The 19,475-nt window shown below is 38.1% G+C and overlaps 6 protein-coding genes across 6 annotated transcripts in view; 3 read left to right on the top strand and 3 right to left on the bottom strand.

Annotated features, from left to right (window-relative positions):
* Positions 1–43: 43 nt before the first annotated feature.
* On the bottom strand, positions 44–2,253 carry LOC100635060 (28S ribosomal protein S7, mitochondrial-like). Its single transcript, XM_003385964.3, has 7 exons — positions 2,144–2,253; positions 1,974–2,093; positions 1,862–1,925; positions 1,778–1,809; positions 1,606–1,729; positions 818–958; positions 44–185 (listed from the first exon to the last, which is right to left on the bottom strand). Exons 1-7 carry the CDS (start codon positions 2,230–2,232, stop codon positions 108–110), a joined length of 648 nt encoding a protein of 215 aa, XP_003386012.2. The 5' UTR covers positions 2,233–2,253; the 3' UTR covers positions 44–107.
* Positions 2,235–4,964, top strand: LOC100633805 (DDB1- and CUL4-associated factor 5-like). Its single transcript, XM_019995519.1, has 12 exons — positions 2,235–2,287; positions 2,337–2,524; positions 2,895–3,038; positions 3,087–3,123; positions 3,175–3,308; positions 3,367–3,502; positions 3,547–3,720; positions 3,764–3,815; positions 3,915–3,978; positions 4,024–4,145; positions 4,360–4,591; positions 4,657–4,964. Exons 1-12 carry the CDS (start codon positions 2,277–2,279, stop codon positions 4,962–4,964), a joined length of 1,602 nt encoding a protein of 533 aa, XP_019851078.1. The 5' UTR covers positions 2,235–2,276.
* Positions 4,965–10,290: 5,326 nt separating this feature from the next.
* Positions 10,291–12,567, top strand: LOC100633677 (pyrroline-5-carboxylate reductase 3-like). Its single transcript, XM_019995515.1, has 8 exons — positions 10,291–10,470; positions 11,275–11,345; positions 11,392–11,625; positions 11,686–11,770; positions 11,818–11,975; positions 12,021–12,113; positions 12,211–12,255; positions 12,306–12,567. The coding sequence occupies exons 1-8, from the start codon at positions 10,338–10,340 to the stop codon at positions 12,444–12,446; spliced, it is 960 nt and encodes a 319-aa protein (XP_019851074.1). The 5' UTR covers positions 10,291–10,337; the 3' UTR covers positions 12,447–12,567.
* Positions 12,568–12,898: 331 nt separating this feature from the next.
* On the bottom strand, positions 12,899–15,033 carry LOC109581418 (uncharacterized). The gene is made up of 6 exons (XM_019995513.1): positions 14,909–15,033; positions 14,754–14,850; positions 14,637–14,699; positions 14,380–14,591; positions 13,265–14,286; positions 12,899–13,130 (listed from the first exon to the last, which is right to left on the bottom strand). Exons 1-6 carry the CDS (start codon positions 14,973–14,975, stop codon positions 12,939–12,941), a joined length of 1,653 nt encoding a protein of 550 aa, XP_019851072.1. The 5' UTR covers positions 14,976–15,033; the 3' UTR covers positions 12,899–12,938.
* Positions 15,034–15,044: 11 nt separating this feature from the next.
* LOC105312471 (lissencephaly-1 homolog) lies at positions 15,045–17,371 on the top strand. Its single transcript, XM_011405148.2, has 12 exons — positions 15,045–15,174; positions 15,237–15,307; positions 15,358–15,416; positions 15,461–15,563; positions 15,733–16,006; positions 16,056–16,136; positions 16,185–16,260; positions 16,304–16,384; positions 16,441–16,543; positions 16,746–16,873; positions 16,915–16,998; positions 17,130–17,371. Exons 1-12 carry the CDS (start codon positions 15,086–15,088, stop codon positions 17,226–17,228), a joined length of 1,248 nt encoding a protein of 415 aa, XP_011403450.2. The 5' UTR covers positions 15,045–15,085; the 3' UTR covers positions 17,229–17,371.
* LOC105312470 (peptidyl-prolyl cis-trans isomerase G-like) overlaps positions 17,338–19,475 on the bottom strand; it is a 3,604-nt gene continuing 1,466 nt past the window's right edge. The window contains exons 7-12 of the mRNA XM_019995514.1: positions 19,254–19,392; positions 19,006–19,201; positions 18,786–18,943; positions 18,435–18,601; positions 18,256–18,378; positions 17,338–17,668 (exon numbers count right to left, since the gene is read on the bottom strand). Coding sequence (XP_019851073.1) covers positions 17,444–17,668; positions 18,256–18,378; positions 18,435–18,601; positions 18,786–18,943; positions 19,006–19,201; positions 19,254–19,392 — 1,008 coding nt within the window. The 3' untranslated portion in view covers positions 17,338–17,443. The remainder of the gene's footprint in view (positions 17,669–18,255; positions 18,379–18,434; positions 18,602–18,785; positions 18,944–19,005; positions 19,202–19,253; positions 19,393–19,475) is intronic.

The following is a 19,475-nucleotide window of genomic DNA, read 5'->3' as shown; positions in this document are numbered from 1 at the left end:
TGCTAATTATCACGAGTGGGCGCAATGTTTAGCAACAAAGAAATGACGTTCAATATTCTTAGTATTTTGACATTGTTATTAACATACATATACATAACAATGGTCTTTCACCACCTAAAGTGAGCAAAGGCTCTATTTGCTTCAGCTAACCGATGTAAGTCCTGCTTCTTTTTAATGGCGGCTCCCTGGAAAAGAGAGATGTTATCTTACATAAATTTACAAACTCACATTCAAACAGTGTTCATTACACAGGGTCCATATTTAGACAAAAATCTCAACGAGAGAATTTTCAAGTTTTATGATATTTCCTGATATATATACATGTTCTTATGCTGTGTAGAAAGTTTGAGGTGATTCTGATCAAGTTTGGATTTTTTACGAATTTTTAAAGTTGCTCCAAAATCAGGCCAAAGCCCCTGTACTATAGTACAGGGTCTCGGGCCAAATTTCACCAAAAATGAAAAGTAGAAAATTATTAAGTTTTATGATATTTCCTGATACATATACATGTTCTTATGCTGTGTAGAAAGTTTGAGCTGATTTCAATCAAATTTGGATTTTTTATGAATTTTAAAAGTTGATCCAAATGCCAGGTACCCTATGCTAGTTCTTGTCAGCTCATGAAGACTACTCACTTAGCATTGCTTTGTGGGAAACCCTGTGGTAGGACATGTTATTGTGTTAAATAATAAATTTATTTCAAAAATCATGTTGCTCAGACAAAATGGCAGAATAACACAGAATTTGGTCGGACAATTGATCAAAATGGTTGGAAAATGGTCAGGCTGTCCGACTGTTATTGGAGGCTCTCACTCACCTCGTTGTTATAAGCCTGAAGTATCTCAGCTCCTAGTCTTTCTGGCGTCGTCTTGTGACTTGATTTAACTCTTTCAGCTGCTTTTATTAACCACTTCATACCGAGGAACTGTCTTCTCTTGTCGTTAATAGGAACAGGAACCTGGAGAGGGAGAGAGAGAGGGAGGGAGGGGAGAGAGAGAGACAGATTGGGTGAGATTAATAATAAGGAAAGATGGTGCCACTGTATGCAAGTATGATGTAATAATCATGTTGGCACAACTTTAATTGGCAAAGACAGACAATCTTTCTTTCCTTCCCACTGCACCAGAACAACTACACCTTGTGGTTACTCAGTGATAAGGATTGGAACACTATCAAGTGTGGACACACGTACACAGGACAGGGATGGGTACAAACACTCACTCACATCAAATTAGATTATACCACACAACAAGTGAAGTATATTCCCTTAAACATGCAATCATGGCATTAATTATCCTTATAAAGCAAAGAAGGAACTCTCCTAGCGTAGTATGATCTGCTATATTAACGTATAAGTTTGCTACCATGATCTAATCTGACTATAGACGGCTGGTGACATTATTATTATATAATGTTGTTTGAGTAAAGACATCATTATCACTGTTAGATCTATAGGAGGCTTTTGGTCTCCTATATTTGGTCGTCTGAAACATCTCATTTCAGCTTTTGGTCTCTCATCCTTAGCCCAAGTCACCCATTTTTAGTTAGACTAATCTATTTCACATGACCTGTCCTTTTCTTGATAATATTCAGAATGATTCTTACCTGATACACTTTCCCTCCTTTCCTGACACCAGTGGTACCTACAAGAGGTGTAATGTTCTTCAAAGCTTCATGGAATATCACCAGCGGGTCAGTCTCAACTTTTGAATTTGAAGATTTTAGTTCCCTACATGAATTAAAAAATTAAATCAGTAGTTAATTAAATTAGGCTAACTTGGTTTGATGTATTTTGATATACTCTAACGTCTAAAAATAAATAAAATTCTTCTATAAATATACAAGGTATTGATTTCAATACCTTTTTGAATATAGTTTGAACTTTTGATCTCTTCCCATCACGCATCATAACATTAAGGAATTTTCTAATTAAAGGAACGTGAGACGAAGAAATTGAAATGAGTCTAGCATACGTTACTATTGGGTCATCCAAAAAAGATGGAGTGAGATAGGATGGAGCAGCTAAAGGAACCTGGGAAGGAGTGACAAAGATACTGGAGGGAAGGGAAGGGTCGGTCTCTGTACAGAAATATCTGTTGTAGTAGGATTATAATGAATATTATTAATGTATTTAATAAACAACCTTGGGTTTATGGTCATTATTGAAGAAAACATTTTAATTCTTTGTTTCAACAGAGAAGGAATGGCGGCCATGTTTATCCTCCCACGCATCTTATTAAAAGTAATTTTTTAACTCTTTCAATTCAAAACTAGGAATGGAGTCGAGGTAAGCAAGGTTTTACAAAGTTATACTGGGATATACGACCATCTTTTAGGTCAAGTCACGTGGTGTCACGTGTGCACCTTGACAAGATAGAGCTCCGCCCACACAGACACAAGAGGCAGTATATTAGTGATTGTATGAGTACAGCAAAGTCCCTGTACAGTCGTGACGTTAAGGGACACTATGGATGCATCAACGCACTTGCATTTTCACAATTAAATCAAGAATATCTTATAACTGGTACACACCCACATACATGTACATGTACAGTCACGTGTACATTTGAAGAAGTGTATCAGAAAATGTATTTAAAATGGAGAATTCTCTACTTTTCATTTTTGGCAAAACTTGGGGATTTTGACCTGATTTTGGAACAACTTTAAAAATTTGTAAAAAATCCAAACTTGATCGGAATCAGCTCAAACTTTCTACGCAACATAAGAACGTGTATATGTATCAGAAAATGTAATAAAAATGGAGAATTCTCTACTTTTCATTTTTGACGAAATTTGGCCAAAGTCACTGTACTATAGTACAGGGACTTTGGTCCAATTTTGGAGCAACTTTTATAGTCCACAATATTTCATTTATTGTGTTATTTTTTGTGTAGGAGGTGATGACACAAGAGTCCTTGTGTGGAGAATAAGTCAATTATTAAATGGAGATTATAAATACAGTACACTTACGACAAAACATAATTCCAATGTCTTCTCAATATCGCTCTCTTTTGACGATACCTATCTGTACTCATCAGGTCAGCTGGTATAGTCTGTGGGTGTGGTTATTGATTATACACATGTAGGTAATGATGGACAGATCATTAAACATGATTTCCACACGTAAGTTAATTCATTGTATCATTATTATAACCTGCTCTCTCTCTCTCTCAGAGGTGACTCCATCACTACCTACCAACACACGTCATCAGTTTATTCAATTGACGTATTTCCTGAGTCTCATCACACTTTTGCAGCTGCTACTGAGGATGGTTCCCTCTTTATTGTTGATTCACGTTCCCCTCGGAGTAAAGAATCCTCTCATAGTATTCTCTTAATTTCTCTCTCCTCCTCCTCCTCCTCTAGTGACCCAGGATATGATATTGGATGAAATGATTTCTTCCTTTCACAGTGTTTCAGTCAATCCTGCCGAGTCTAAGCTCATTGCAGCTGGCAATGAGTCCACAGGAGCTTCTCTTTACGACCTCCGGGGATGGAGAAAGTAACGTATTAAATATCTAAGTTCATTTTAAAATTAAATTTCAGAGTTTTCGATTACAATGCTTCACTGTGGTCTTTCAATAAATTGGATACCACATCAGTTTGTTTCAACAGCTGTGGCACCAGGCTATTCTCAATGCAGAGGGCAAGGCCACCTTGTGTCTTCTCTACACTCTCTCCTAATCCTCTCTTTGTATGCACTGAGCCTCATGGATACAGGTAGAGCCACTACTGTCCTGTACTGACTGTATCTGGTCTATAGCAACATGGTGACAATGAAGTCCGGCTGCTTTGCAGAATGTGAAAATGAAGAGGTTTAACCATTATTATTATTATTATTATTATTATTATTATTATTATTAATATTATTATTTATTTATTCATTTTATTCGCTGATATTATTATTATTATAGTATGTGGTATCTGGGTCTGATGATTTCAGAATTTACTGGTGGAAATTGCCTAATTTTGAAACAAGTAATAACAATAAATTACATTTAGATGTACTTATTTCATTGATAGAGCCACGGGAAGAGCTGATGCCTCATTTAGTCATGCCAGGTCATCGGTCCATAGTCAACCAAACCAGGTACTCTTCAGTACATAACTTACTCTCTTCATCCGGAGTGGAAAAGATCTTTAAAGTATTTCATGCAACATGTAATACAGTATAGCCTCTCTTAATGGACACTCCATTTAACGGACAGCACCTAGTGTACCAATTACATTCCTTACTGTATAAAATAACCTCCACATAAAGGACACCTCTGTATAACAGAGAGTAGACACTTTCTTGCCCATAAGTGTCCATTATATAGAGGCTAGTCTGTATAACACATTACATACATGTACATGTAGATATGGACTCCGTTCCAACAGTACAGTGGTCAGCCATGCGTCCAGTCCTTTGGCCCTCCATCCAGAGAGCACTACACTGGTCTAATGGACGATCTATTGATTGAAGCAGTGGACGACACGGCCAGTGACCAGGAGAATGAGGAGGAGAGTGAGAGAGTGTTGGCCTTCTTTGATCACTTGATAATGGAAGATAAAAGACAACAAGAAATGGAAAGCTCATCATCAGCTACAGGTAACCTCTTGCTCTCTCTGTCTCCCATCCTCTGTCTCTCTCTTACTCACTCTCTCTCTCTTTAGACAGTGAAAGTGATAATGATGAACCAAGATATAATCTACAATTGTTTTTGCGTCATCGTCATGACGATCAAGTAGCCCCTCCTCCTAGGGAATATGACGTGGAACTTGATACTGAAGTTATAGAGAGTCCCACTCATTCTCCTCCCCTGAGACTAGGGGATTCACCAACAGGAGAGGAGGAGGGGGAAGGATCAAGAAATGAAGACTCTCATCAAGATGATTTTGATTTCTTGAGATCTCATTTTAACAACTCATCATCAACAAGCAATTCATTAAGTAATAACAACAACAATAATAACAACGAATAATTTTATTTTGATAATTAATTAATTAATATTATTAACAGATTCAAGTAGGGACTCACGAAGAGCAGGTCTATGCATTGCCGGCAGTGAAGAGGTTGTAGGATCTTTCTGATGGTCAGCTATTTCCTCATATTCTCCTTGAACTGTTTTCTCTTTTCTTGTAAATTTGCATCTTCCATACAAACAAGCATAAATATGATAGGCCAGTGTGAGACAGAAACCAGCTAGAGCTATAAAATAGACTATACCTAAGCCTACACTGGCCCTGGCTCTATCTCTAGATAAAGATAGTCTGGTAAGGTTGGTTTCTTGGCCATTTTGAATGAGAGCTGTAAAGATGGAATAGAAGATGACCAAAAGACAGAGAAGATACAAAGTATCAATTGAATGGAGTATCTTATTCTTGTAGACTGATCCAAAACTAAGTGTGACTATGAGGACAAAGGCTATGGCAGTAAGAAATGCAAAAGGATTTTCAGCAATTGCTACAGACATAGCTAATACTATCCTTGCAACTAGTAAAACACCAGGCCAGAACCGGAATGTATCAGTATGAGGGCCAGCATAAGCATCAAAGACTGGCTTCAGTTTAAGATAGAGTTTTGTACCAAAATGCCATTTAGAGCGACACTTCTCCCACAATGGAAAGAATAGGAGGAACATTGTGTATGGTATGAACAGTAGAAGAACTGCAAATGCAATGATGAAGAGAACCAAGTGGCAACCAGTGAAGTATGGCTCAGCATTGTTGTACCATAAAATGCCAGTGCAGGTTGAAGATGGATTAGCATACGTGAAAATGGAAATAACAGTACGGAGGAGTTTAGTATAGGAGAGAAGCAACAGAGTGCACAATACAGGAACTGCATTGTTACCAATCAACTGAGAAAGTTTAGAGAACCTTCCACTCAGTACAATAATGAGAAGGATTAGTAACCAAAGATAGAATGGAAACACAAACTGAAGGCCAATTTTGGCACACACATTCATACCATCAAAGAAACACGTCTCAATACCCAAATCCAAATTAATCCAAGCAATGAACTGACTTAGTACTGGAGTATTGTCAGTCCCAAGGAGTATTGGTTGGAATATCTTGACAACATTAGCAAAGAACAATAGTCCATTAATAGTACCAACAGTGACAGTTATATTAAGAACAATGATTAGGATAACAAGAGCAATACCAGCCAATGAGAATGGAATAATAAGAGACAGATAATCATTAGTACATTCTCCACATTTATTGGATCCTAACATAAGACTAAGTCCTTCATTACATTGGGTGCACAGTAGACCTGATCTATTCAGAGCACATTGTTTATCAGGATCATCCAATGAGTAGTTCACTGATGATTGTATGCAGTAATCATATGGACAGTATTGATAATAGATGATAGTGGTACAGTTATTGTAGCTTCCAATCCAACTGCTCCCGTCCTTTGTCACAACAGCAGTTGTACTATTGCAGGAAGTAGTGGCACTATTGATAAAGTCATCACACTCACACACACCTGACTGCTGTGACAGAGAAGTACCTAATAAGCATGGCCTGATATGAACATTAATAAGTAGAGGTGGTTGGTAAAAGTTGCTCTCAAAGCTACCCAGTGTTACACTTATCTCTGATTCCTTAGTTTCATCATCAGTCACTGTTACTCTATGAGTTAAAGTAGTGCAAACTGCATACGAAGCATTGTAGTCAGAGTGTTCTCCATTATCACTCGTGACACTGATAATACCAGTAGTTAAACTAGCGTACTCCCCCACCACAGCTACAGAGAAACTAATGCTTTCTCCTGGTAAAGCTGACTTTGATATTTGCATCACACTACAATCATAAATGCCTTCATCATCACAAAAACAAACCCCACGAGAGTCTGATGACACAACTGAGGGTCCTAGTTGATCATTGAATGAGCTAATATTGAGAAACTCAGTTGTATTGTAGTTATCCGTTCCTTGATAACATAGGGATGGTGCTCCTCCATACAGTACTGAACCAGAGACTCCAGCTGTATTGCTCTCAAAATAAAAATATTTATTATATACTTTTAAATTAGGGAGCTGGTAAAAGCATTGGTTAATTATTTCTGTGTGGGTCACGTCTGGAATAATGGATGGGCTGGAACTGACAACCAGTATCACCTTTCTCACATTGACTGCACCACCTCTCTCCGTGGCGTGATTATTGACAAATCTTAACAACGAGTTTTTAGTAAGAAACACAAAAGAGTCAGAAATTACATACAACCCTCCTCCATTGAAAGCAGTGTTATTAATGAAGTTGCTGACTCCATCAAAAGTGGCATATGTATTGAAAATCCCCAGGCCAGTTCCATTGTTATTTGTGAAGTTGCAGTCAGAAATGAGTACATTTTTAATATCAGTGATCAAAGCTGTCAGAGCAAATGATGGCAACCGATCTTCATCATCCTCCTTTATCCTTGCAACAGTGTTACTATTAAATGTGACATTATACAGAACCACACTTATAGAGTTTTGAGGTAGAAATGCTGCTAGATTCAAAGCACTGCTGGATTCACCTAAATTGTTACTGAGAATTGAAGAATTTAGATGGAGAGAAACATCAACCAGGCTTGCCCTAATGCCAATGACATTGTTATTTGCTATCAAAGTGTTTATCATAGTGAAGGACTGACTGTATCCAGCTTGTACTGGGAGAGTTTGAAATAAGCTCAATCCAGTGGTGCTATTGATAGAGACCAGCCCATTAATAAATATATCAAAATTATAAGAAAGCACAAAGGCAAGATTCTCCAAGTTATTAGCAAGGCAAAGCGTCTCTAAATGGATCTCAACATGCGGAATAAAAAATGCGCCAAGAGTAACGTGCATACCTAGCTGATAATTGTAAGTGATGTTTGAACCAGCCATGTGGAAGGCCATACTTGGTGCCTCATTAATCTGACGGAGAACGATAGCACTTGCATAAGAACAAACATAATCAGGACTGTCACTATGGTAACATAGACCATTCTGATAAAAGGACGAGTTGTATATCTGAATATTGGAGCAGTTATCTAAAAATACAGCTGCAGCGTAACTCCTCTGCACTGAAACATAGTACAAGGCAACATAGCGAGAATTTATAACAAAAATTGAACTGTAATCTTCCAAATCAGTTGTACCACAGTTTTTTACAGTTATATATGAGAGCTTGACACTGTTGCAAGCTATAAATTTAATGGAAACTTTGTTCAGGACAACACACTGTATGACCACTGAAGGCTCCATAACAGTTTCATGAGGTCCTTTTACCACATGCTTCACTCCCTGGAAAGTTATATTATCAACCTTGAAAACAAGAGATCTGTTTAAAGAATGGCTACCACCAGGTAGGAAGTAAAAGATTGAGTCTTGTGGTACAGGAAGAGTAGCATATTCATTGAGAGTGTGACAAGTGGAGTGAGTTGGACACAGTGAAGAGTTACCATTAGGATGAACATAGAACTTCTTAACATCACTAGCAGATAAAAGGGAGAAGTGAACAAAAAGAAATAATAATGGAAGCAGAATCAACATCTTGAGCTAGTCTTGCTTGGCCAGGCAAAAGAGAACAATATATCTGTTTAAACAGCAGACCATGTGAGGAATTTAACACTTACAATAGAAATAGATCTAACCTAATTAACTCTCTTATTTAATACAAAAAAGCTTTTAGTTTTAGAAATCCTAAATAAATGAATGATTGCAATAATGAATACACTCTCATTTATAAAAGCAGTTATTCATAGCAGTGTCTCTCATCATGTGATGAGGTCATTCTTTATCCTGTCAGTGAAAATAAACAACAAAATGAGCAGCAAGACTGTCCTAGTCCTGTTAGTCCTGCAGGTCATTGCTATCTGTGGAGTAGTTGGTGCCATCACTCCACCAGACACTTCATTGGATACTATACCCATTGGATACTTTGGAGGAGTCAACTGCAAGGAAAGGTCACAGGAGAATATTGAAATGCTGGCAAAGATGAGAATAGTAGTCATTGAGAAATGGGAGGGACCTTGCTGGTATGAATGCTATGCCAACCTAACAAAGAAACCTCCTGTTCCATGCCAGCCATCTTGCGGTGCTGAGAACTATCAACTTAATACAATCAAACGTGCTAAAGCAGTCAACCCAAAGATAGCTGCAGTCTTCTACCTCAATACACTGTACGACTTTCCTTTTCTTGAGCTACATGGGAAGTTTCTAGAAGCTAATGCTGATGTGACTGATGTCAATGGAAAGCTGGTGTCATTCAAGAATGATAACGGCATGCCGGGGATTAACGTATTTGACTTGGGTCAAAAGGTTGGACGTGATTTGTGGATTGGATTCGTGAAGCAATTAGTTGAGACTGGAGTTGTTGATGGAATTTTTGATGATAAATCCAACATAAGAGCAATGTGGAATGAAACAGGCTCATTCTGGCAGATTTGTGAATGGGGCACTGGCAAGGATACCTGGAACATATCCTGTGGTATAATCTCAAAAGAAACTGCTCAAAACTACAACGATGGGAAACCAATGGTCCTGGATGAACTTCACAAAATATTTGGGCCAGATGCAGTTGTGTTCTACAACACAACAGGCTGGGCTCATACTAGAGGTACAACTCCAATGGAGAATGCAAGAGCCATCAAAGAAGCACTCAGTACATATAAATATGCTTATGTAATGAACAGAGATTTGATTAATGGAGACTGCACTAGCACTGCTTCAATTTGCTCTGAAGATGAAGTTGCCATGTTCCTACTCGCTTTAGAAGAAGGTGCTTTCCTCAGCTGCAGCGGTTGGGATGAAAGTTTTAGCAAACCTCTAGGAAAACCACTCGGTCCCGCAACTGAGAAGAACGATACTGTCACAAGACACTTTGAATCAGGGACTTACGTCACTTGGGATCTTAAAACACGAAAAGGAAAAATCTTTTGGGCTAATTAAGTGGTTGGTTTACCTCCTCCTGCTGCTCCATCATAACACGATTAAAGCTGATAAACTACATTAATAGCTGCTGCATGCTGCTGGCTATTATAAATCTACAACATAGTCTTATGTACACTGCCAACTCACTGAGACTTTCTTTAACTAATGATAATAAAATAATAATTGTGAACAATTACATATACATATACCTGACCTTTGCCTGTTAATTCATCCTCAGTAGTTAGTGTATCATTTGCTACTGAAGTACAGAGTAGCATACCAAAACACAGACTATAAAAACAAATAAATGCATACTAAAGATATTACCTTGTGTAGAATAGTATGGATCTACCTTGGTGTAATGTTACTAATGCAAAGTGGTACGTCCATGATCCTGGATCTGGATGATCCAATCCAGTTCCAATTGACCACGCCCATACTTACAGCAGCATGGTGGAATCTGGTGCAGGTCCTTCTAGTAAGAGATTCAAGATGGCCTCTGGAGGAGAAGGAGCGACACACGTTGGATTTATTGGAGGAGGAAACCTGGCTCGAGCAATTACAGAGGGACTCTTACAAGCAGGTAGAACTAGCACTGAAATTGAATTAAATTTGAGCAATTTAAAATCCTCACATACTCTAGTCTAGGAGTATTTCAGAGCAACTTTTAAAATATGTAAAAAAAATCCAAACTTGATCGGAATGAGCTTGAACTTTTTACGCAACATAAGTACATGTATATGTATGAGAAAATGTAATAAAAATGGAGAATTCTCTACTTTTCATTTTTGATGAAATTTAGCCAAAGCCCCTGTACTATAGTACAGGGACTTTGGCCCGATTTTGGAGCAACTTTAAAAATTTGTAAAAAATCCAAACTTGATCAGAATCAGCTCAAACTTTCTACCCAACATAAGTACATGTATATGTATGAGAAAATGTAATAAAAATGGAGAATTCTCTACTTTTCATTTTTGGCAAAATTTGGCCAAAGTCACTGTACTATAGTACAGGGACTTTGGCCCGATTTTGAAGCAAATTAAAAAATTCATAAAAAATCCAAACTTGATTGGAATCAGCTCAAACTTTCTACGCAACACAAGTACATGTATATGTATCAGAAAATGTAATAAAAATGGAGAATTCTCTACTTTTCATTTTTGATGAAATTTAGCCAAAGCCCCTGTACTATAGTACAGGGACTTTGGCCCGATTTTGGAGCAACTTTAAAAATTCGTAAAAAAATCCAAACTTGATCAGAATCAGCTCAAACTTTCTATAAAACATAAAAACATGTATATGTATCAGAAAAATTATTTAAAAATGGAGGATTCTTACTTTTTCATTTTTGGCCCATGGCCAGGTTTTCAGTATTATTAATTTTCAGATGATAAACAGAAAAGGTTCAAGATTCACGCCTCATTTGCTACCAATGGCGAAAACTATAAGAAGATGCAGGTAAGTAGGTGGAGCTTTAGGCATTAATAACCACACCCATATTTAGACTCTAGGCGTTGCCGTGACAACTAATAATAAGGACATAGTTCTTTCTTGTGATGTGATTGTTCTGTCAGTGAAACCTCATCAAGTATTGCCAGTCCTTGAAGAACTAAGGAAGATATATCAGGACATTGACGAGAATCAATTACTGGTGGGAGGGGCCCCGTTGCCTAGGAACCTCAGGCCGCTCATTGTTTCCGTGGCAACCTCTATTACCATAAAACAGATTGAAGAAAAGGTCAGTATATTATTGTCTATGACCTCTGTCTCCTCTCTTTCTCCCCCCCTCTCTTTCTAGACAGAGATATCTTGGAAGATGGGTAGGGCAGACATGTTGGGTCATCTTCCTGTAATTCGTTGCCTTCCAACTGTTGCATCTTCTGGTAGCAATTATTAATTAATTAATTTTTTATTTTATTTTATTTTCCAGTCAGAGCTGGTGTGACAGTATATACAAGTGGTCACTTTAGCACTGAAAATGACAACAAGTTATTTCTTGATATATTTAATTCTGTCGGTTTCACTCAAGACGTTCCAGAGCAGTACATCGACGGATTCACTGCATTTACTGGCAGCGGAGTTGCTTTTGTAAGAACACTATGAAATAATGATATTATTATTTATTTATTACAGATGGGATTAGTAATGGAGGCGTTGGCTGATGGAGGAGTGCTGGTTGGTATTCCTCGAGGAATGGCCGACAAAATAGCAGCATATACAATGATGGTAAAGAGAGGGAGGGAGAGGGAGAGAGAGAGAGGGGGAGAGAGAGAGAGAGAGAGAGAGAGAGGGAGAGAGGGTAAAATTGATTTTATTTTATTAGAGTACTGCTAAGATTGTAATTGAAAGAGGAATGAAACCACACGAAGTAAGCCACACCTCCTCCTGTCACATGATCTGTTGTCACATGATCTACAGATAAGGACGTCAGTTGCTTCCCCGGGTGGTACAACCATTCACGGACTGAAAGTGATGGAGGACGCTGGAGTGAGAGGAGGGGTGATGGGGGCAGTACAGAGAGGGACAGAGAGAGCTAAAGAACTGAGACCTCCGTCATAGCTAAAGACGACTAACCCATTATTAATATTAGTTTATTGAACTAACTCTATCAGTTCATTTATGTAATGTATTTTTACATGTTTGTACACTTTTTTAAAATACCAAAAATTAACTCTTTAAATCACTTCCAATTTCACATCAATGCCTTATGCTATGTAGAAAGTTTGAGCTGTTTCCAAGTTCAAATTCTGAAGTCATGAACATTTAAAGATGCAAATTTTGAAAAAAATTACAAGTTGTTTTTGACACCTTGTTAACACCTTGAGGTGTGAACAAGAACAGGAAATTAATTAACATTAATTAATTAATGATTAAATTCATTTTTAAATGCAATAATATTTATACTCAACATTTCTGAACAGCTGGCCATGAACTACATTAAACTTGTAGATATTTTTCAAAAAATTTTCAAATAAGATATAAAAATTAACATACATACATATAATACTGTACATGTACTGTACATTATATTAAAAATATTAAAATCATTGATTATGTAGGATCATTGATACATTCAGTTTCATCATCTTCAAGGGCACTCTCAGTCACTTTAGCAGTGTCGGGAAACTCTATATTCCAAATGGTTGGGTCTGACTCTGGAGGTAAGTACAAGTGTCTGTGTCTACAAGTCTTTTGTAACTGGTCACTTGAATTATCGTACAGGTCATTGTTGTTCTTATACCACTAGAGAATGAAACAAAAACTGGATCATAAAACTAACATAATGAATGCTCAAAGTCGATAAGAAATATTAATAGAAATCAGAGGTGCTAATGCTACACAGACCATAACTATTGAAATGACACTAAAATACTGACCCTTTCACATTCAGGACACGACTTAGCACTTAGTTTCTCTCGGTCACTTTTCTTCCTCAAATTAACAACACATTTATACGTCGGGAGACCAGCTCTAGCAGCAAGAGCCTTTTCGTTATTATTATTATTATCATCGTCCGTTCTTTTAAGAGAAGGAGAAACCTTACTAGTTATCAGGTCAGTCTTCCAGGCACTCCTACTGGAGGGGTGGAGCAGTGATGCTTTAATAAAAGGTGTGGGCGGAATGACGTGAGGGGATTTCCCTCCAGTTTCATTGTTGGTAGGAATGTGCTGAGTCAGCGTGGTTTGCAAAGATGAGAGTCTCATAGCCACACCCTTTCTCCTCCTATTTCTCCTTTTCTTTCTCTTTTTACCGTCCGACGAGACAACAGCTCCTCCAAGTGACTCACTGTTACTGGGATCATGTGACTTATCGGAGGAATCATGTGACATGCTGTATGTCTCGTGTGGTAGTGGGTATTCTTCGGAGAGGAAGGCCTGGGTCAGTACTGATGGCGACATGCTCCTGTTAAGCTCCTCCCCTTTCCTCTCGTTCAGTAACCATACAGACTCTTCTCCATCGTCATGGTAACATGATAACTCCTCCTCTTCCTCATCGTCATAGCAACGAGTATTGAAAAGTGGAATGGTTTCGTTCATCTCTTTGAGTCTCTTATTTTCACACATTACTGTATCGTCCGAAGACACTGATTGAGAATCAGGTTCAGTATTAGTGACCACACCCTCTTTTGATAAGACCACACCCCCTGGATTTATATCATCTATCACTATCACTTCATCAGGTCTGTCCACTCCCTCAGCTGGTTTGGTTCTGTTCTTTATTTCCTTCTCTTGTGCACTGCTGTCCTTCTCTTTGGTCCACGCTCCATCAGTCGTGTCATGATATATCGACCTCTTCTTTGATCTTGAGAGACGAAGAGACCTCTTACCTTGTGAAGATGATACAGTATTCGATGTTGAACCATTTGATGGTGAGACAGACACAGGAGGAGTCGCACTGCCTATTGTATGAGAAGAAATACTAATTTTAACCCTCTGTAGCTGCTATATTAATAATGACTATGAATTTGCCAATATTTTAAGTTATGGATTACTTGGTGGATCTTGACTTGTGGGCGTGGCTTCAGTTGGTGATGATCCTGTGGTTTGATCAAGAGATTGTAAAGTGATGTTATTGGTGGGTGTGACAGTGGGTGTGGCTTCAGGTAGAACACTAGTCTCTGCTGCAGTGGAGGATGAATCATCATGTGACCTGTTGCTATGAATATTAATGAGCTCATTAAGTGGCGGAATGACAACATTATGCCTAAAATAATAATAATAATAATAATAATAAAGCCACTCCTCTTACAGTGTCAGTAAGTCCCTTAGTTGTTTGGTTTCGTCTGATTTCAGTAGCAGTTTATTTTTGAGTCTAAAAATATATAAAACCATCTAACGGAACCCAAAGCACTAATGCATTCTTTACTTTCCAATGGTGGCTATGTACTGTCTCTCTCTTTTCCTATAAACCTCTATCTCCTCATGGTGACTCTTTAAAGAATCTTCCAACTGATTCTGACGACCTTTTCAAGAGAAGGACAGTATAAATGTAACAACAGGGTCTCTCTTCTTATCCCTTACGACTCAACTCCACTCTGTACTTCTCAAGAACTTTGCTTAAAAGACTCTCGAAACTGGCTTCCTCCATTAATAAATAATTAATGGGCGTGGCTTACATTGAATAGCTTGTCCACGTGTTTTCACGTGGAGTGTAATAACGAGCCCCGCCTCCAGTTGCAAAAGCTTGTCTGTTATAAAATGGACGAGGAAGAGGTCTTCCTGTTGCTGGAGGGATATTTGAGGGAGAGAGGGTTCACGGAGACACTGAAGAGCCTTGAAAAGGAAAGGTAAGGATATACTAATACAGCCCTTGTACCTTTGTCCCCGTGCTATTACCCGTCCTGTTCAGTGGCAGACATTTTAAAGAGAAGGAAGGACATCAACTTGTACTTAAAACAGGTCAATTGCAAGAGATATTAGGTAATGAAGCCAGGAGATGAATCAAAATATTTATAACGAGTAATCTTCAGATGATTTTGCTCATAAAAGAAGAATGGAAACTGAGAAATCACTCTCCGTAGACCACCTGGTATAATAATAATAATAATAATTATTATTATTATTTGCTTTTAGTTTGAGGATGGTGATGGTTCTTATGCTGGTCTGTTGTGGAGTTCCTTGGACTATCTAACAGAAGGTCACAATGTCCTTGTAGTTCGACTAATAGAAACTGGAGGTATAGAATGGGAGGGAATGTTCACGCACAAACACTTGACAATAGGAACAGAGAGAAGAGAAAGAAAGAAAGAAAGAGAGAGAGGGGGGAGAGAGGTAGAGGAAAGAGAGAGGGAGGGAGGGAAAGAGAGAGAGAATATAATTATTTTATTTCATTTATCAATTGATAGCGTTAGCTGTTGGGGGTTCAAAGGCTATGCTAGTATCGACCAGTATCCCTCTGCCCCTCTCTTTGACCACACCTCCTCGTTCGGTTGTTTCTCAGACTCACAAGGTTTGCAAAGGTGCTGTTCTTTGCATCGACTTTCATCCAACGAAAAGAAACCTTGTCTTGTGTGGTAGCATGGACCGGACTGCTTTTATATTGAACCTGTTCAAGAAAGAGGAGGAGGAGGAGGAACAAGAGGGTGGGGTCATGGTTCAATCATTTACTGATCACACAAAGTATTCAAATTTTAAAATTAAAAGTTTTAGCTAATAATTATTATTGTAGATATGTTGTACGGGCCCTGTGGTCTAGAACTGGTCAATACTTTATCACTGCTTCTTATGACAAGACAGCCTGCCTTTATAAGTAAGTAAAATGAAGCTAATACTTATCTCTACTGGCGAGCCTCTTTAGTCTTCAGGGTGACTTGTATCACAAAAAGAAAGTGTTCCAGTTCAAAGATCCTGTAGAAGCTGTAGCTGTATCTAAAGTAATGACAAAACAAGTTCTTCTTAATTCATTTTTACTGTTAGTTGTCTGACGTGTTTGTTGTTGGAATTAGAAATGATAATCTCCTTCACATCATCGATATGACACTGGATGATCCTGTAGAAGTATGTCCTTAGATGTAGTATTTGATGATAGCTCTCTCTCCCCTCTCCCTCTCTAGGTTCGACTGATCAACATGAATGCTGTAGGAGATGATTATGTCAGTTTCAATCCAATGCACATTTCATTCAGCCCGAGTGAAAGACACCTACTGATATCAACTGGTAAATATACACTATACTAATGATACTACTAGTAATATTGGCGGAATAATAATGGATAGATTTACCAGGACCAGCTGGTAATTATTTGTGTAAAAATGACTGATCTATAGTGTCAATTCATACACAGAACTGACAATTACCAGCTATTGATTCTCTATCAATGTTTGAGCTACTGAATTGAGTCTCCATGTCTTCTCGTTAGATAAGGATAGACTAATACTCTACGACTGGTTGAGTGGTAAACTAGTGACTAATCTTTATGGGGCCACTAATGATGAGTTCAGTCAACCAAGACACTGCTGGCATCCTAACGGACAATATGTGTATGGGGTAAGGGGAGGGGCCGGGAGTAATTAAATAATTATTAATAGACGTCTCAAGATAAGAGTATTGTAGTTTGGGAGTTACGGAGTCAAAGGATCGTCTCAAAATTAACCGGCCATGAAGGAATAGTGGTTCGTCTAACTGTACATGGCATCATGTACTCTTGATGACATGTATCCTAAACCCTCTCTCTCTCCCTCCCTCTCCCTTTCTCTCCCTCCCTCTCCCTCTCTCTCCCTCCCTCCCTCTCTCTCTCTCGTAGAGGGACCTCCATTATTGCAATGAGTTGGACTTGCTTGTGTCGTGCGGTTTCGATGGGGCAGTTAAGTTATGGATAAATAAAAGAAAAATGGAAGAATAAGAGAGAATAATAATAATAATAATAATAATAATAATAATAATAATAATAATAATGATATAATAATAATAATAATCATCATAATGATATAATAATAATATTGATACAATACTTCATGAATGGTATACAAATGGTTAAATATTCAATCATTATTAATAACATGTAGCAACAAAAACTTATTGTACCTATAACTGTCAATTAATGACTGGGTGTGGCTATCAGTTGACGATGGTGTCACATGACCTGTCTAAAGGACCAGATTCATTTTGGAGAAGAGGAGGTGACGGAGAGTGGGGTTGTGGCCTGTTGGGTGTGACTTCACCACTAGTGAGACTAATATCATTCATGTGAGTAAAATCACTGATTTCGCTGATTCCAGTGCTACTCATGATTCCAGAATCACCTGCTTCTGACTCCGCCTCTTTACCAGCTTCGTACTTGATCTAATAATAATAAAATAAATTAATGTGTACCAAAAAAAATCATTAAAAATGTTATAAAAAATTTGGGGTGATTTTGAAGCCATTTTTTGGAAAAAACCATGGGCTATAGCCTTGGGTATTTTTCAAAAATTGGTCCGTTTTTAAAATGGCCATAACTCAAAAATTTCTTATTGGAATCACCTCAAACTTTCTACATAGCATAAGGACATCAATATGTATCAGAAAATGTAATAAAAATTTGGGGTGATTTTGGACCCATTTTTTGGAAAAAACCATGGGCTATAGCCTTGGGTATTTTTCAAAAATTGGTCCATTTTTTAAAATGGCCATAACTCAAAAATTTCTTATTGAAATCGACTCAAACTTTCTACATAGCATAAGGACATCAATATGTATCAGAAAATATAATAAAAATTGGGGGTGATTTCGGAGCCATTTTTTGGAAAAAACCATGGGCTATAGCCTTGGGTATTTTTCAAAAATCAGCTTGTTTTTTTAATACGTGTAGCCATAACTTAAAAATTTTTTATTGAAATTGACTCAAACTTTCTACACAGCTTAAGTACATGTCATTACTAATAACTTACCAGTAAACCTCTTAATTGATCAGAGACTTTATTAATATCAGCTGGAGTTATAGGCGGTTGCAGCCCCAACCTGTTGAACTGCTCAAATATGGTGGCATTGTGCTGCAGGGACTTTGAAAATGTCTGCAAAAAAGAGAAAAAAGAATTTGATTAATGTCAGCTGCTGCTGCTGATGATACTTTTTGTCCAGAGAAACTCTTCCTTCTCCTTGCCTTCCTTCTGCTGTTCCTGTCCCTGCTACCAGCTGGTATCCATTCCTCTTCATCTTCTCCTCTCTTCCTGTGAATTACAACAACATCATCACCTTCACTCACCCTTAATGGAGGACTCAACACTTTACGGAGCTCTGGAGAGAGAGAGAGGGAGAGAGGGAGAAAAAGAAAGAGCCGGTAATAAAATACATGTACATGTAGTGAAGAATGTTTGTAGAACAAAATTTTTAATGAAAATTCTGTAAAAATGGCGAAAATTCTTTATTATGCTGGTTCTTCAATTTTGCTCAGTTTTCCAAGTGTTCTTAATAAACTCACCGTCAGGAGAAGCTGATGGAGCGTGGGTTTGGTGAGTCCTCAGGAGCGAGGGAGAGGTAGCCCTGTTGGTGGTGGTGCTTAGTCTGGTCAGATAGTTTATGAGTGTCAGACATATTGATACTTCCTCATCTCTTCTGGTTACCTCAACCCTTGTTGAACTAAATAAATAATAAATAAATAAATAAAAACTGTATAACATAATACTTAGTCTCTCTCTTACTGTTTGATTTGCTTATGATAGTCACGTTCCACCATTGTCTTCTCATTGTTACTGGCTCCTCCCTTTCCTCCTCCTCCTCCTCTCTTAGCTCCGCCCTCTTCTTCGCTGTAAGCTTTCATTTGTGCCAAGTACTCGTTTTGCTTCTGACGAAAGTCCTCGTTTAGCTTCTTTCGTTTCTGATACAACTCGCTAATTTCTAATAATAATAATAACAATAATAATTATTATTATTATTAATGAATCACTACCTCTGGATAATGCTTCCTGTTCAGCTTTTCTACTTTTATGTTGTCCCTTTCTCTCTTGGATCTCTTTACGGAGCCTGTCAGCGTCGTCACGGCAACTGTTGACCCTCTCCCGGCAATTCTTGCTCTTTTGAAAAAGGGACTGAAAGAGAGAGAGAGAGAGAGAGAGAGAGAGAGAGAGGGAGAGAGGGAGGGAGGGAGGGAGGGAGGGAGGGAGGGAGGGAG

Source organism: Amphimedon queenslandica, unplaced genomic scaffold (assembly GCF_000090795.2).
Source record: "Amphimedon queenslandica unplaced genomic scaffold, v1.1 AMPQUscaffold_13441, whole genome shotgun sequence".
Lineage (NCBI taxonomy): Eukaryota > Metazoa > Porifera > Demospongiae > Haplosclerida > Niphatidae > Amphimedon > Amphimedon queenslandica.
The sequence above is the reverse complement of the archived record's forward strand: the minus strand, read 5'-3'. Positions and strand labels throughout refer to the sequence as shown.

What these genes read in the sequence shown, in the direction of transcription:
- LOC100635060 (XM_003385964.3), bottom strand. Translation starts at nt 2,232, where the DNA reads ATGCGTGGGAGGATAAACATGGCCGCCATTCCTTCTCTGTTGAAACAA. An exon ending in ATCAAAATACATCAAACCAA is followed by an intron (nt 1,730 to 1,777) that starts GTTAGCCTAATT and finishes TAATTCATGTAG; the next exon opens with GGAACTAAAATCTTCAAATT. An exon ending in AAGGAGGGAAAGTGTATCAG is followed by an intron (nt 959 to 1,605) that starts GTAAGAATCATT and finishes CTCCCTCTCCAG; the next exon opens with GTTCCTGTTCCTATTAACGA.
- LOC100633805 (XM_019995519.1), top strand. An exon ending in GACCTCCGGGGATGGAGAAA is followed by an intron (nt 3,503 to 3,546) that starts GTAACGTATTAA and finishes ATTAAATTTCAG; the next exon opens with AGTTTTCGATTACAATGCTT. An exon ending in ACTGAGCCTCATGGATACAG is followed by an intron (nt 3,721 to 3,763) that starts GTAGAGCCACTA and finishes TCTGGTCTATAG; the next exon opens with CAACATGGTGACAATGAAGT.
- LOC109581418 (XM_019995513.1), bottom strand. Translation starts at nt 14,975, where the DNA reads ATGGAGGAAGCCAGTTTCGAGAGTCTTTTAAGCAAAGTTCTTGAGAAG. An exon ending in TACATAGCCACCATTGGAAA is followed by an intron (nt 14,700 to 14,753) that starts GTAAAGAATGCA and finishes ATATATTTTTAG; the next exon opens with ACTCAAAAATAAACTGCTAC. An exon ending in CTAAGGGACTTACTGACACT is followed by an intron (nt 14,592 to 14,636) that starts GTAAGAGGAGTG and finishes TTATTATTTTAG; the next exon opens with GCATAATGTTGTCATTCCGC.
- LOC105312471 (XM_011405148.2), top strand. Translation starts at nt 15,086, where the DNA reads ATGGACGAGGAAGAGGTCTTCCTGTTGCTGGAGGGATATTTGAGGGAG. An exon ending in ACACCTACTGATATCAACTG is followed by an intron (nt 16,544 to 16,745) that starts GTAAATATACAC and finishes TCTTCTCGTTAG; the next exon opens with ATAAGGATAGACTAATACTC. An exon ending in ACGGACAATATGTGTATGGG is followed by an intron (nt 16,874 to 16,914) that starts GTAAGGGGAGGG and finishes AATTATTAATAG; the next exon opens with ACGTCTCAAGATAAGAGTAT.
- LOC100633677 (XM_019995515.1), top strand. Translation starts at nt 10,338, where the DNA reads ATGGTGGAATCTGGTGCAGGTCCTTCTAGTAAGAGATTCAAGATGGCC. An exon ending in AAAACTATAAGAAGATGCAG is followed by an intron (nt 11,346 to 11,391) that starts GTAAGTAGGTGG and finishes ACCCATATTTAG; the next exon opens with ACTCTAGGCGTTGCCGTGAC. An exon ending in CTGGCAGCGGAGTTGCTTTT is followed by an intron (nt 11,976 to 12,020) that starts GTAAGAACACTA and finishes TATTTATTACAG; the next exon opens with ATGGGATTAGTAATGGAGGC.